Below are 16,449 nucleotides of genomic sequence, written 5' to 3' on the forward strand. Positions count from 1 at the left end.
TCCTTCAGGGGGAAATTGTTTACAGTTTATTTTACAAGCATTATTACTATGATGTGAATTTTGAGGGCAAAGCCGAAGCTAAAAGCATCGAAGGCATCAAGCTCATCACATAGTGAATGATATGGGTTCCCGCTTCGGAAAAAAATATCATTTTGGAAACCGAAAATGTAATTTCCTGACCCAGCAGAAATAGATCCAAGAGGAAGTGTTGCCAACGATTTGACACCTTGCATTTTTGTCGGAAGTAAACAATTAAATGGGAGGGGAGGTTACTTACGCAGGCAATTAGGCTAGTAGTATATTATAGAGGGAGAGCAAGACATGGGAATGTTACAATCATGCACCATCACTCTTTTCTTTACAAATGTCGACCTAATCTTGCGACATTACAATTGACAATTATAATGGCGTAATTACAAGCGGGTTGGCACTTAAACGTGATCGAAGACACAATGGGGGACTTTTAGACCAAACGTTAAGCAAGAAGGACTGTCATCACAAGTGGCTGATACGCTCTTCGTTGTGGTATTGGGGATCCATTAAAGTGTTAACACAACATGATAAATAAAGTCTGTACATTGTTTTGATCGAAATGTTTGACTTATTCTAAAAAAACACGTTCACGACCCCCCCCCCTTGATCCGCCTGCCATTCTAACCAATTCTGATATGCCAATGGAAAAAAAAACGCCTCGGAGTCTGTTCCGGTGACCATCGGATCACCATTCATGAGTACGACCTAGACCGTGCCAGTTCGAACCCTGTACATGTTTTAACCCTCTCCACAGGCACGCGGAAATAAGAGCTCAATAGCCCCCCACATCACCTGGCCACGTAATCTCAAAATATCTTTTTCAAAACTTCAACTGTTTTGCATAGTGGGAATATTATATTTCATCATGACATACAGCAGTAATCTTTAATATCTACCTGTTCGCCGAAAATTGGAAAAGTTTCAGAAACTTTAGAAACCTGTGTTTGTCAGTCGATTAGGGGGCTATTGAGCTCTTATTAGTTCCATGTGCCTGTGCCCTCTCGTGAGTGTTGGGATATCAGCACCAAACTGCTGTTGGTTCAATATTATAAATATATCGTGTCAAATGTATTTTTCTTCTTCTGAAAGCTTCGGGAATAGGACGCTATGATGTTTATATTACACTTAAATTTCAGAGTCAGGGTAAATCTCTAGCCAAAGCCGCCAGAGACGGAGATACTGCAGCAGTCGTCAAATTGCTATCAGATGGAGCACATGTAGACTATGTAGACTATGAGATTTATACGGTAAGAAGTAACTTGTTGGTAACCGCTGCCTTAATTGTTGTCTCTCAGTGCTCACTATCCTGAGCTTCAGGTTTTTGATACCGGTCCTACCTCGTGTCGAGAGACGAAGTATACTGAAAACCACTGGTGCTAGGATGAGCTGAACTGTGATGCCCATTTAGGGGAAAACTAGGACAAGGGTCTAATGTTACAACATTTCTGTAGCAGACGATGTTTAAACAGAAATTTGTTATTGTAAAATGTGCGTGCTACGCACCAACTTACTGCATGGAAACATCCGTTCTTGGAAGATCAACTAGATTTCTCTATGCTCCTTCCGTGCAGCATGCTTGATTCATTGAAAATCGTTCATGTCAAGCTGATGAATGCAATTCAAGTGGTAAAACATATAAATACCGCAATGAATATATTGTCCCTGTGAGCGAATTCCTGATCATTAAAGTCCTTATTTATCGTCGAATGTAACACATATAACCTTTGGCTGATTCCTAATCATTACATACTGCTTAAACCTTAGGTTACAAAGACATTTGGCATACAAGTTGGTATAAACCCAAAAATTGTGCTTTTATTTATGATCCGAAGCGATATTCCGAAAACACTCGCCATCTTTGACCACCTCGCTCAACTTACGGAAGTGACGTTAATCTAGGGAGACGCGTTGTAAACAGATCAGTGCATGCAATGCCAATCTACACTGATTGTGTTTGATGAGAGAGGAGGTGATGAACCTGGTGAAGGTGCTCCAGCTACGGCAGACGAAGACGCGGTCTTTATTCAACCGTACATGTACGAACCGGAGGCCAACGACCCGGAGCCGCCGAACGATGCCAATCTTAATCAAATTGAAATGGACGTTGATAATGACGATGTAGAAGGCAGAATTGACCATACAGTTCTGGGAAATTGGTAAGTTGACAGTCCTAGGCATGAATTGTAGGCCATTGGTCTTGTAAAATGAGGGACTCTAGTGGGGAAGTCGTGTTTTTAAGCCAACCCTCTCAGCAGAGCATATGCCATGGGTGGTGCAGGGACAGTGCATTGCCGTGTACATCGATATACGTCATCAGCTGATCTTTGCACAAGCATCTCTGGCCATGCATACATACATGCAATCAAAATTTGCCACTAGTTTCTTCATGGTGACTAATATCTTTTATTGTTTTACCCTTTTAGGTGCACTTGTGGTTTTTGCCAGGTTATGCCAACAAGGGGAGAGTGCATCTGTTGTCAACAACTTGATGAAATCCGAATAAAGACTGGAACTGAACAAGAGGGGGTGGCCTGCATCACATGTCATGAAGGATTTGATCCAGTGTGTTTAAATACGCATGTTCTTGAAACTGCCTGGTTGCAGTACAAGCAACAGTATGGAAAGCAGGCTTATGAGGGACCAGCTCACAAGAAACTCCGCCACATTGCTTATCGCCAAGTTATTCGCTGGACCTATGGATATTTAGGAAAAGACATGCGTGTCGTAGTTCCTTCGTGTGTCGTTTCCAAAGTAAGAGCATTTTTTCCTCCACCTGGACTTGAAGAGGATGCCATATTTGTGGGTTTTCTGTTCAAGGAGTAACAACATATTCTTAATTATTCTGTGACTATGTCTCTACTCTTTGATAGTATCAAATAATACTACATGTCTATATCCATGTTTGAAAAACTACAACTTCTTGAATAATCAGAAAGTACACTGTGTTCTATACAGTTCTCGGTTCCTTGTCAGTACCATGGATAGTTACAATTCTTTCTACTGAAATGTACATTACATGAGAATAAATGATTTTACAGATATACAACTCAACACTTTTGTCAGTGTTCAACTTCGATTTCATGATTGACTGCTCCCCTGTTTCCTGAACAGGATTGATCATACATCGACTGCAGCAACGAAATACCATTATCTGCCTCACTTCCTTTTATAAAAACGTGAGAACCTCCGACGGTTGGCAACGGCTTCTTCCTTAGGTGGTCGTTCAAATTTGGCACATAGTGGTGGAGGGTTTTGTTCACTGATTTCGTGCAATTTACCACTCGTCACTAGCCGTCGGACCTCAGCTGCAAACTTCTCAACATATCCTGAAAGACAGAAGTGGAGACATTTTATCATTGTGGCTGACTGATGTTAACTGGCTGAAGAATATTTTAGACCCTGGGTATCATTATGCTTACCCCAAACTCAGCTGAAAAATCAAACCTCATGCAAGAAAACCCCAAGTTTGTTCCATCTGAAAACGGGAAAACTCAAAATTTCTGACAAGAAAGTGTTTATCCAATTTGATACTCCAGTTGCAACACTGTAACACACTAAATACTTACCAAACGTAGCGCTGTTTGCCACTGCTGCTACAATATAATCTCCACGCCTGTTCTTGGGGTTTCGCATGTTGTATCGGAGTGAACCATCTTTGTTCTTGCCTTGCGCTCTTCCTGCATTTTCATTGAAATGGAGTGCTGCCATTTGCAATCTGAAAGACAACAAATTGACACACTGTAGGCGAACATGATTACATGTATAATGATTTCAGAGAGTTGCTTAGAGCAAGAGGAGCAGTTACATCACTAGTAATTCAGAACAGTTAGTGTGTACCTACCTGCTTTTCATTCCATTGTAACCGAAGTGGAACATCTTTGGCGCAAAGTGGATCACAGTGCTGTGACATCCTTCCAACCCTGATGTTTGGCCATGGGAACTTAACATGGACACTGCCTTCAGCAACTTCGTATTCACAAGTATGTTGCAGACTTTGTCATACTCCTGGGAACCTGAAATGAATAGGATTAGTAAATTGAAATAGGAAGTTTCGATTCAATCTGAAACAATCTGATCTAAAATCTTACTTTGATGTAGCAAAAGGTTACTAGGAATACGTCCAAGTGTAGGGCACTTACTTTTCTTGAACCACTGCTTCCCCGCCGGACTCTTCTGTGGATGCATCTAGGGAAAAGTTCACTATCGTGCGTGTGAACGTTAGCAATGTGGTTAACCACGGACTTCCACTTGGCGATGATAAGTTCCTTGTCATTGTCACTTGTGACAGCACACCAGTACAAGTGGTTGATTATACTTCGAATCCACTTCAATACTAAGGGGAACTTCTTACCAAGCTTGGTTAACTTCTTCCGCAATCCTGAAAAAAGTATTTCGAGTTGCATGTAATGCTTCTAGTTGAAAACATCAATACTAACTGAGGTATCAAACAGCCCTCCCAGTAGAGAATGTGCTCAAGGAGAGACCGCCGTCGGCCGGGCTGGTCAAAATGTCGTTAGTTTACAGGGCTTGACACTGAAGGAGGCAACCAAGCAATGCCTCCGTACAGGTGACAGCATTTTGCCGTGATCACTGTGTAAATACCTTTTGCAACATGCCATATATCGAAGTAGTGCCTGATGTTCTTGGCCGGCTTCTCTCTCACCCACTTTGCAGCAGACATGTGGCCATCTGTAATAAGCTCCATCTTCTGGTTAGACAGTTCCTCCTCAACCTTGCTGACACAACGCTTCAGACCCTCCAGCTCCATGTGGTAGCTATTTTTTACCTCTGTTGACTGCAAAGATAATAATATGTAATTTGAGACAAAGCTGAAATAATTGAACCTGACAATTAAATAGTTTGCCAGGCACATGGGAACACTAATTTTAAAACTCTGTGACGCCTACCTTAGACTTAGTGAACTCAATATTAACCTGACAACTCTTCATTACACAGCTTTTATCATTTTTTTTACAAACTAAAATCTAGACTAAATATAAATTAAAAATCATTAGTTGTCCTCAAACTTCATCTGTAAACATGCAATGTGCATGTCTGTGATATGTCATACCTGTACTAGCTCTGTCACTACAAAATTGTTCGAATCTGTGTCGTGCAGGCTGTAGCTGTCGTACTTGGCACAATGGCCCATTGAGTCGCATCTTGCGTCTCCAGCGAGCTTGGGAACTTCTCCAAGAGACCTAACACTGCTGACGGACTCCTCCTCCCACACATTGCGAATCGCCTGGTGCAAGAAATTTCTCTGATTACCAAAATAAGTCATAGGAGAGATTCCCTGCACCCCCCCCCCCCCCCCACGACCAAGTCCACGACCCGCAGAGTCTTGCTCAGAATCGCTCCTGCAGCAAGGATTGCTGTAGAGAGTCCAATATTGCCGCAGGCGTATTTCCCCACCATGGACTGGTTCCTCCACTTCCATTCCTTGTCACATGAGAGGCAAGACTGAGTAATGTAGATCATGGAGCTCTTCCAATACAGCACTGCATGTTTACAAATGCTGGTCATCACCTTCCTGCGTGTTGAGTGTGTGCGCTATAGTAACACTCATAGTAAGCGCATGCCCAGGTCTTCCTACCTTGTTACTATGTATTACTAACCCAGGCTTGATTAAACAACTTCTATTACTGTGTGGAGACATACACCTCAATCCAGGGCCTATTGGGTTGAACGTTCTATATTCCAACGTAAATAGCCTAACTGCAGAAAAGGGTCAGCGATTTAATGACATGAGTCTTACACTCAAATCAGATGATATTGATGTGGCCTGTTTGTCTGAGACTGGTTGTAATCTAGATTTGGCAAGTGTTAAAATAGATGGCTATCATAGTATGGATCAATCACTATACAAGCCCAAGGGACGCGGTCTGCTTGTCTTTGTCAAAGAGTCTCTGTGTTTCAAGAGAAGAAAAGATCTCGAAAACCAGTTGGATGACTGTATGTGGTGTGAGATCAAATCCAGCTTTAATACCATATTAGTAGGGTTATTTTACAGATCTCCTTCGCAATCTGCTGTATTGAGGAATGAGTACTTTACCAATGTAGACGACAATATTGTGAACGCCTTGACCGGAGCCTCAGGCACGGTAATAGTTGGTGGGGACTTCAATGCCCGCAGTAAGTTTTGGTGGAGTGATGACATTAATACTGTTGAGGGAAACTTACTTTACGACATCTCTGTCAAACATTCACTTTTCCAGTTCATTGATAAGCCGACTAGGATCACAGAGGCAAGTAAATCATGCTTGGATCTTATTTTTTGTAATACAGCCGGCCAAGTCTCGAGTTCTGATGTTGGTATCCCGTTTTCATTGTCTGATCATTGTACAACCTCAATCTGTTTCGACTTCAAACGGTCCTTTCCATCTGATCCTTCCATCTTGAGAGCTTGAAAGTTTTCCCAGCTTGATCATGAAAGGTTAAATTCATCGGTTCGCAATCTCGACTGGGATTCGGTCTTTAGATCTGGCAATCCCGATGTCATTTGTAATCTTTTCGTGAGTACTCTGTACTCAATGTTCGAGGTCCATATTCCTCATTCTGATAGAGTCAGCAGACGTAACGATATGCCATGGTTCAACTTAGTGATTAGGAGAGCAATACAGAGGCGTACAAAACTTTTCAAGAAAATGACCAAGGTTAACAGTGCCGGTAATGTTTACCGCTTCAGGGAAGCAGTGAGGAACGTAAGGGAGCTTGTTACCGGAGCAAAGCGTACACATCACGATAAAGTCTGTAATTCGCTCAGTGAGCACTCAACAGGTTCGAAGAACTACTGGGCCATCCTGAAACAGCTACTGGGCAAAAAGGTCAGTGGTGGAATAGCGACCTTGGTGAGTTCCGGTGTTGTCCTTGACTCGGATGGGATGAAATGTGAGGCTTTCCTCAACCATTTCTCAGCTAAATTTCATCACAACTTCGTCACATCTACGGTTCCTGATTTTGGCAGAAGAACCGAGCGTTCGTTATCAGATCTACATGTCTCTAAGGAAGAAATCAGGAAGCTTTTGCTAAAGTTAGACTCATCAAAGGCCGGGGGCATTGATGGTATTACTAACAAAATGATAGAGCTGGTTGCTGGTTCCCTGGACGAACCGTTAAGTCGGTTATTTAACTTATTGTTGCTGTCAGGTCACTTCCCTTCAGCCTGGAAGGTGGGTATTGTTGTTCCCATATTCAAAAACAAGGGATCGAAATGTTCGACCGATAACTACAGGCCGGTAACCTTACTGAATTCGTTGTCAAAGGTATTTGAACGCACAGTGTATGAGGCTATCTTGAGGTACCTTCAGGAGGATAACTTGTTGTTTGAACGTCAATCCGGATTCCTGCCAGGTCACGATACTCAGAAACAACTTGTCGCCATTGTTCACAATATCTTGTCAAACAATGATGCAAAACGGGTAACAAGGGGCGTCTTTCTCGATATCTCAGGGGCATTTGATGCCGTACCACATTATCTCTTGCTAAAGAAGCTCAAAGGTTATGGCATTATTGGAAATATTTTTAATCTCCTTCAGTCCTATTTGAATGGTAGAGGTGTCAGAGTCAGGGTTAATAACACATTATCCAACCTGACCCAACCAGGCTATGTAAACTCAGGAGTACCCCAGGGATCAATACTGGGGCCTATCATGTTTCTCATTTACATTAATGATTTAAGTGAATATGTTAGGAACTGTACCTTGTATATCTATGCCGACGACTGCTCACTATTTCTGCCAGTAAGCTACGCAGAGGACATCAATCTGTCAACAAAATTAATTCAGGAAGACCTTCACAGTCTTCTTGCATGGTCGAAAAGATGGAAGCTAGACTTCAAAGCTGAGAAAAGCAAGGAGGTTATTTACCGCTCACCTCGTCGTAAGGTCCGCAACTTTGGCTATCTTGAACTAAAGGGGAGTGTTATCCCCCGTGGCCAGTCTCACAAACATCTTGGTATCATACTGGATGAAACACTGTCGTTTGAGCATCACATTTTGTATGTCGTGGGTAAATGTAACAACTTATTGAACCCATTAAAAACTTTGCAGGGTTCACTACAGTCCAAACACCTCGAGAAGCTTTATTTCTCATTCATATTACCTCACTCGGAGTATGGTTCTGTCATTTTCGACTCGGCAAACATCACTTTACTATCTAGACTCGATAAGGTTCATTATCGGGCTGCCCTGATTGTAAGTGGTTGCATATGGGGCACTAATACCATCAACGCTCTTGACTGTCTGGGCTGGGTGACCCTTGGAAGGCGGAGAACGGAGAAAAAGTTAATCCTGATGTACGATGTTGAACATAACAATATACCCACTTACGTTCACAATGAATTTGTTCAGTATCGAAACCCCGTCTTTGACGGGCGTCTTAGAAATCGCAGAACCTACAATCTTCCTAGAAACATGTCGCAGAATCTCACAAAATCCACAATACCCAGCTCAATTAGGCACTGGTCTTCCCTTCCAATAGATGTCCAAACTCGTTACTCTCGAAACTCTTTCAAATATCACTTAAGACTATTCCTAGGCAGGAATCAAATGTCCATGGATACGCCCAAACTAAACCTACCCCGTCAAGCTGAAATCGTTTTGAATAGGACCAGATGTGACCTTATATTCAAAAACCACCTGTTTTCTCATAACTTTGTAAATGTTAACGACCCTAACTGTAAATGCGGACACAAGGCGCAAACCACACGCCACCTCTTCTTCAATTGCCCTCTTGCCGACATGCTTAGGGTTGATCTTTTTGATGACCTGAATACGCTGCCATCATTCACCTTTATATTCTACAACCTTTGCCAAGAAGACAGGCTGCAGTTGTTATTGAATGGCCATTACAGATTGTCTATTGTAGACAATATCTTTATCGTTACTAGAGTCAGCACCTTTATTGCTGAACTCGCAATTCTTTAACTTATGAAGCCTGTTTTCAATTATCATATCCTTGTTTGTTTAATTCTTCTCTGCCATCATTCACTTTTCTCTATGTAATAATAACCAGGGCTAATAATGCTTGATAGCCTAGCCCTGGGATTCATCTGTATGTTACAATATTATTGAAAGTAATAAAATTATTTCAAACAAGAAACAATGGAGCTCTTCTCTGACGACACCCGTGCCTCTGCTCCAACATAACCGCATTGGTGACAACCATTGAACACGGATAGCAATTGTCCTTCTGACACAACATACATCTCCTCTAACCTGGCTTTCTTGCTCAACCTAAAATTGCAAAGGAGAATGCGGTTCGATAGACATGTATTCTTTTTATGATAAAGATGATTTAGATCCCCCAATGGTCCAAGCTAAATATTATTAAACCCCCCTGTTCTTTATTTCGTAGGTAGTAGGCCCACATCTTTGTAATTTAAGGAACTAAGTTGAGAGTCAGCATGACTGCAGTGCTTTGTACAAAGTGTATGCTCTTGACGCACACCCCATACAATGTGTAACTCATAGTAGACAGTGCACGACTGGGCTCTGTACAAAATGTATGCTCTTGAAGTGCACAGCATGCAATGTGTAATTCATAGTAGACAGTGCAACATTGAGAAATAAACACCACATTCGCATATCCAGACTTGTTGTTGTTATAACTAGGGGATCGACCCACGATTTTCGGATGTTACACTTGCGACGTCATTTAGCTGTCCATGCGCCTTTCTGTAGGACCGATAGGGCAAGAAACTCATTTATCCCTTCTGCTTGTTCCATCTTGAACGATTTACCCGCCAACATAAAGCAGTCACCTACATTATATTCTTTCAGGACAAGATATAAAATACAATACTTCAAACAACGTGTTTTTTTTCGGAGCTGGTCATGGCTTATGTAAGATTGATAACACTCGTTTTAGACTTGGTAGAACCAGAGTCTCTCAAATAAGAGACAGGTCACGGCAAGTTTCATCTGATCCCACAGCTCTCTCGGGCAATTAATTAGAAGTCGTGATGAAGAACGTTTTACTTCAGCTACAAACTGAGCGCAGATGCAAAACAATGATAACAAGATCAAATATTCAACGAAAAATATACACCGCACATGCAGTATACATAAGAGTTCTCGGATAACAAATACATACAATATACATTTTTAAAAATTTATATCGATGTGAACGATCAAACCATTTAGGTAGATATGTTATTTAATTTTTATTGGCTGCTAATTGGCAAACTAAACAATAAGCAAATCGAAATTAAGCTGCATGCATGCACCCACTGATCGGTTTGCAATTTGTTATAAAAAATCCATAATTAGGTTGTGATCAATGGCAAACTTGTGACACGCACATTATGAGAAGACTCAGAATATACACATCATGTTTGTAAGGTTCAGACCAAATGGCGTGTTTAACAATATTGGACAGTATTCCTCACGCCACTTTTGCACTTAAATGTTTGCCAAAACAAGCTCATCGATGGGAAAATGAACCGTTTTCTAATCTTAAAGGAAAGAACTTGGGCTTCAAAATATCAGAGACATTGAATTAGAGAAATGTTGATAAAACAAAAATGTTGATTTCTAAACATGCTAACGTTTGACCACAAAAGTCGAGATATTTTGAATGTGTTTTCATACTCTTTTTAAATCTTTACCGCGAACGCGAAAGTGATCTGCTATAAAACTAGTTGTAGTTGGTCAAACTTGATGAGATATGAATATCCCACCAGATGACATCAAATGGAACCTTATGATACCTTTAGATGGTCCATTTAGCACCGACAACATACCTAACTGCTTATTAACTGCTAACCACAACAATATGTGATGATCCGGAGAAGAAAAATGCATTTCGAAAATTATTCTCAAATCAGTGCGTCACTACATCTCAAAACTGTCGAAAAGTGACACTATATCTGAATATTTGACACTATATCTGAATAGCTGTATAGAAATATGTGCATTTGAAGCTGGCGTTTGCTCTAAAACGGAGCATTTGGCTATGTTCAGCTGATCGAAGAATAATTGTTCAAGTTCCAGATGTGTGGAATTTGCCTGGGTCAACGCGTGACCCGAGAGAGCTCTGTCCAAACGCGCGTCTTTTGGAACGAGCGGCGACTTTGATGTTGAAACCATACGTTCCCTAGTTGCCTGACAAGTTATTTGAAAGACCCTGTTTAGACAACTCTCAAATCTGATTTCTACTCAAGGTCTATCATCGACTCTCCTATGTACTCCTATAGGCAAGACTCTGAGACATACTTCCATTACTTTGTTAATTGCAACCTATATGACCCTCAGCGTGCAATTCTGCTGATATGAGACGTATTTTCGACGCGTGTCGTCTTTCTCTCAACAATTTTTCTCCCAATCTAATCCTCAGACAAGTAGTTTTTGGATTTGATCTTCCATTTGTAAATCATAACCCAATACTTTTTACCGTCGTCAAGGAATTTATCAAAAACTCCAACAGATTTGCCTTTTAGCCCTCCTGACCACACTGCAAAGATACGGCTTCATAAAGTATTGGGAAATTGTGAATTTGATTGTCAACCTATATTCACCAGCATTCTGCTACTCCAGTTGTAATAGGTGGCCATAATGTACCTTGGTACGCGGCACCTTCAATAAATAAAATCAGAAAGAAAAAAACCGAAGATATTTCGTGATCAGCCAAAATAATTATGATTTTTTTTTCTCCAGAAATCTTTGTAAGTTGGAAACATGAATCATAAGGCGCGATAATTTGGTGGTTTTAAAGTAGTGCATAGGTTACATAATTGAATTGAATCTACTCAAAGTGATCTCGACTTCTAGCTCTTACGTATACCTAATTATATACATGTATGGTGATATTTTAAAACTTGATTGTTGACGGTGCCAATGGACAGCGCTGATGCTCACCTTTCACAACTGTCACCTTGCTGTCGTAGATGTATTTTGGCAAAGCTTCATTTCTCCGCACAGGAACACGTAGAATGTAAGATGTACGGACCTCTCCGCTCAAGGACACGCCGATTCTACACAAAATTGAGCCTTTTTGGCTCACCTGTGAGCCTTTACCATCACGCAGTGTCCGTCGTCGACCGTCGTCGTCCTTCGTCGTCGTCGTCGTTAGACATGGGTGGCACGTTTTGTAACTCTTACTTGGGACACATGTACCCCTAGGTGACCGCTACTCAGAGACCGAATCGCGGCCTCATATGATACACGGTTTTGCCACCAGGGGGCCAGAGTTGAAAAATAGAAAAATTATGTTTTCTCCCTTATTACCGGTTTGAAAAATTTGAAAAAAATATGGTAGGTACTTCTACCAATGGGACATCACATATCCTCCGGGTTTTTGATTTGACCTACTTTTGAAGGTCAAAGAGGTCAAAGTTTGTCGGCAGCAACGCCGTTAGTCGGTGGTGGCACGTTTCGTAACCACTTTAGCCAGAGATCTCAAACTTATAAAAATGTACCCCTGGGTAACCCCTACACAGATACCGAATCTTGGCGTAATGCAATTCACGGTTTGGCCAATAGGAGGCCAAACGTTAAAAGTGAAAATATATGATTACTTGTCTGGTCCGAAAAATCTGAAAAAAAATATGATAGGTACTTCTTGCAGTGTTACATCATGTATCCTTTGCGGTTTTTTTACCTACTTTTCAAGGTCACAAGGTCAAGATCGTCCAGGGGCACTGCCGTTAGACAACAGTGGCACGTTTTGTAACCGCTGAAGCTATTGAACTCTAACTTGGTACACATGTACCCCTGGGTGATCGCTACTCAGACGCCCAATTGCGGTCTCACATGATTCATGGTTTGGCCACCAGAGGGCCGAAGGTCATAAATGAAAATATAGGGTTTCTCTCTTATTACTGGTCTGAAAGTGAAAGATTTGAAGAAAAAAATATGGTAGGTACTTCTGGCAGTGTTTCATCGTATATCCGCCGCAATGAAAACTTTAAAAATTTTCAAGCTGATCCAAATGTCCTTGCAGCCTCCATTGTTGCATTTGCAGAATCACGGTTAAACCAATCCAATTCAGACACTTGTCTCTCACTGCCTTATTTCCAGCATTTTCGTCATGACCAACCCCAGGTCCACGGCAACAAACGACTTCCACATGGTTTGATATTGTATGTAAAAGAAGAATTCAGATTTCTAGAAAAGATATTTTACAGAAACCAAAACTTCGAAGCTATATATACATGTACACGCTCCCGAAATTCTCCCGATATTTTCACATATTAATCGTTTATGCATCACCCATATGTTCATTTCAACATGTCACTGATAATCTCGCCACCTGCCTCCGATCATACCAGCCGACTGAAACATATGCCATTCTTGGTAACTTCAACATGAATTCAATAGTGGGAGGTGAAAATTTCAATGCCAAACTTGAAAAATTCCTTCTCCAGGAATATAACATGAAGCAAACAGTCACTGAAGAAACGACTGATTACCACACCAAATTAGACCTTGTATTTACAAATGCACATCATGTGGACCATACTGGGATCATTGACAATTGCTGGTCTGACCATAAAATGATATATACAGCTTTACCAATGTCAGAATCACTGACCCCATAGCCTTCCCTTTGACACAGGTGAGCACATGGTCCCTGGACCATTTCTATATATTTGTTTTAACACGAGTGTCTTATCTCAATTGCGTGTCATTAGGCAGCAACAACGTCATGTCGCAATATTCAGTGGACATGTTCGTCTCCTCACGCCTGGATTCCAACAACTGTCTGCTGTATGGTCTTCCCGAAAATACCATTGCTTCACTCCAACGAATCCAAAACCGAGCAGCCCGGATCATCAGCAGAACTAGAAAGCATGAACACATCACTCCTGTCCTCAAATGTCTCAACTGGCTCCCTGTTAAACAGAGAATACAGTTCAAGATACTCCTGCTGAGCTTCAATGTGGTTCATGGTAAGGCACCAGTCAACCAGAATCTAAAATGTGTGGACAGGCCGCGTGACACCAGATCGTCATCTGACACCAATTGGTGTGCACACGTTCAAGGACCAAGTTTGGTGACCGCTGCTTTTCATCATGCGACCCCAACTTATGGAATGCCCTGCCGAAGCACATCAGAGAGGCTGAATCTATATTTGCCTTCAAGCGCCTTTTAAAATCCTGGCTATTCAGTACTGCATTCGGGGGGAGGTAGAGCTTTGAGCGGTTGCCTGTACTTTCCGGAAAGTTGGAAAGTTGGAAACCTGGAAACCTGGAAACCTGGAATATAACTAGGTCTTCCTGCTATGTGGCGCTTGTCATCCACTTGTGTCAGTTAAAGGGATCTTTGGCTGGATGGATGATGTAACAAGGTACTCGCTAGGTGGCGCTTGACATAACAGGGTACTTCCCGCAAGGTGGCGCTTGTCATCCACCTGTGTCAGTCAAAGGGATCTTTGACTGGAAGGATGATGTAACAGGCTCTTTGGCTTGATGGGTACTTCCTGCTAGGTGGCGCTTGGTATCCAGCTCTGTCATTTGAAGGGCTCTTTGGCTAGATGGATGATGAAACAGGGTACTTGGTGCTTGACATCTAGCAGTGTCATTTATTAAGGGATGTTTAGCTGGATTAATTTTAAGTTGTCCTCCCATGAAAAGTCCTTATAATTGGACATGTATGGCAAGCCATTTGACGTCATCAACACTTGATCGAGCGGTCACCACGTGACAAATGCAGACTGCAGACTACTCTTATTTACTTGACAAAAATGTTTTATATACATTTGTAATTATAATTATGAACCCCCTGCTGTTGGTGTCACTGGGCCACCAGCCACGTGCTGTATCATCTGATGGTATGTCCTCCAGAAATTGCTTGCTCATCAGAATGATGAGGGCATCCACATGTTCATCCTCGGCACCCAGTGGTTTTCCATATGCTCCAGCTCTCGCTATTTTGTATGGGACGTAGGAGTATGGGACGTAGGAGTATCAAAAACCTGAAGCTCAGGATGCCACATGTTAGGTTTTAGAATAGCTCCTCGATAGCCCATCTTGGCCGCAATGTTTATTTGACCATGAAGTTCAGAATGAGATAGCCTGCGGCTAAGGTAAATAAGGTGAGGATATGGGTCATGAGTAATTATGATGATGTAATTCCCATGGAAGTTTAATCCCTTCTACGGTAATACCAAGGATACAGCTAAGCCAGCCAGTATTCAGTGGTAAATGATAGGCTCCCTGATATGCCTGATTGTAGTGGCTGGGTTCTGGAATGGCTTGACGAAATTTTGACACGTGGTGTATCAGAAAAAAAAAGATCATTGACTTAATCATGCCCCCGCTCAAATTATATTCTTCGCTACAAAATAATATCCTGTTGTGTTGGGCGTCATAAATTTAAAAGTAAATACATGTACAAAATTTAATTAAATGTTCCTGATCTGATTGCCTTGTAATGTGTACTCCCATCACAGTCCCCTCACTTAGTTGCCCCCCCCCCCCCCCCGTGGATACTCATGGAGAGTGTTATGGGTACAACCAACACAATCCCCACACTTGCAACACCACGCACGTATACGTCACCGGCGGGTACAAAACGCACTCAATAGGGCTGGACACTTTTTCCAGGGGGACATTTTCTTCTTTTACACCGGGACGGCTTGTTGCGATTAGAAACCATTGGCAAGGGGGCAGATCGATGTGATGTATACGGCGGGTACAAAACGCAGGACGCAGGACGTCATGCAGCGTCCTGCGGGACGGGGCCCATCTCAACAGCTGTTGAAAAGAAATGAGGAATTTTAGGATTCATCTCAGTAGTATGATCTCGACATATTCAGAAAATGAAGCAATGATTATCGGGAACCATCTCAGCCGTGTGATCTGATTTTTACAGACATATTTTTGGTTGTTCATCGGGGAGTTGTGTACATAAAGGAGTCTGTTTAAAGGGGTGTTGTGTTGAGGGGATTGCTGGTTAATGCGAGTAGGCCCAGTGTGCAGGGGTAGCTGAGGGGTTGGGTTTTAAAGGGGAGTTGTGTTGAAGTTAAAAACAACACCCTCAACAGAAGTCCCAATTTAGATACCTAACCCTTCAAATCAGCTCCTTTTCTATCAAACCACTAAACACAACTCCTCTTTAAGTACCAAACACTTAACATAACCCCATTTAAACGTAACTTCCCTCAACAAATCACCCATTCATACACCAAACCCCTGAATTCGAACAGGACTCCTCCCCTCAGCTCAACTTCCCTTTGATGTAAAACCAAATCCAGAGACAACCTTTTAGGTACACTACAGCTCCCTCATGAACAACCATGAAAAATCAGATCACAGATGGTCCCTAAAATTCCTCATTTCATTTCCTGCATCTGTTGAGATGGGCCTCGTCCTGCAGGACGCTGCAGGACGTCCTGCGTCCTGTGTTTTGTACCCGCCGGTGACGTATACGTGCGTGGTGTTGCAAGTGTGGGGATAGTGTTGGTTGTACCCAT

The 16,449-nt window shown here is 42.0% G+C and overlaps 1 protein-coding gene across 1 annotated transcript in view; it reads left to right on the top strand.

Moving 5' to 3' along the window:
- LOC135500409 (ankyrin repeat domain-containing protein 50-like) overlaps positions 1-16,449 on the top strand; it is a 745,855-nt gene that overhangs the window by 283,924 nt on the left and 445,482 nt on the right. Inside the window, exon 9 of the mRNA XM_064791866.1 lies at positions 1,170-1,280. Coding sequence (XP_064647936.1) covers positions 1,170-1,280 — 111 coding nt within the window. The remainder of the gene's footprint in view (positions 1-1,169; positions 1,281-16,449) is intronic.

The sequence above is a fragment of the Lineus longissimus genome, chromosome 16, assembly GCF_910592395.1.
Source record: "Lineus longissimus chromosome 16, tnLinLong1.2, whole genome shotgun sequence".
In the NCBI taxonomy this organism is placed as follows: Eukaryota; Metazoa; Nemertea; class Pilidiophora; order Heteronemertea; family Lineidae; genus Lineus; species Lineus longissimus.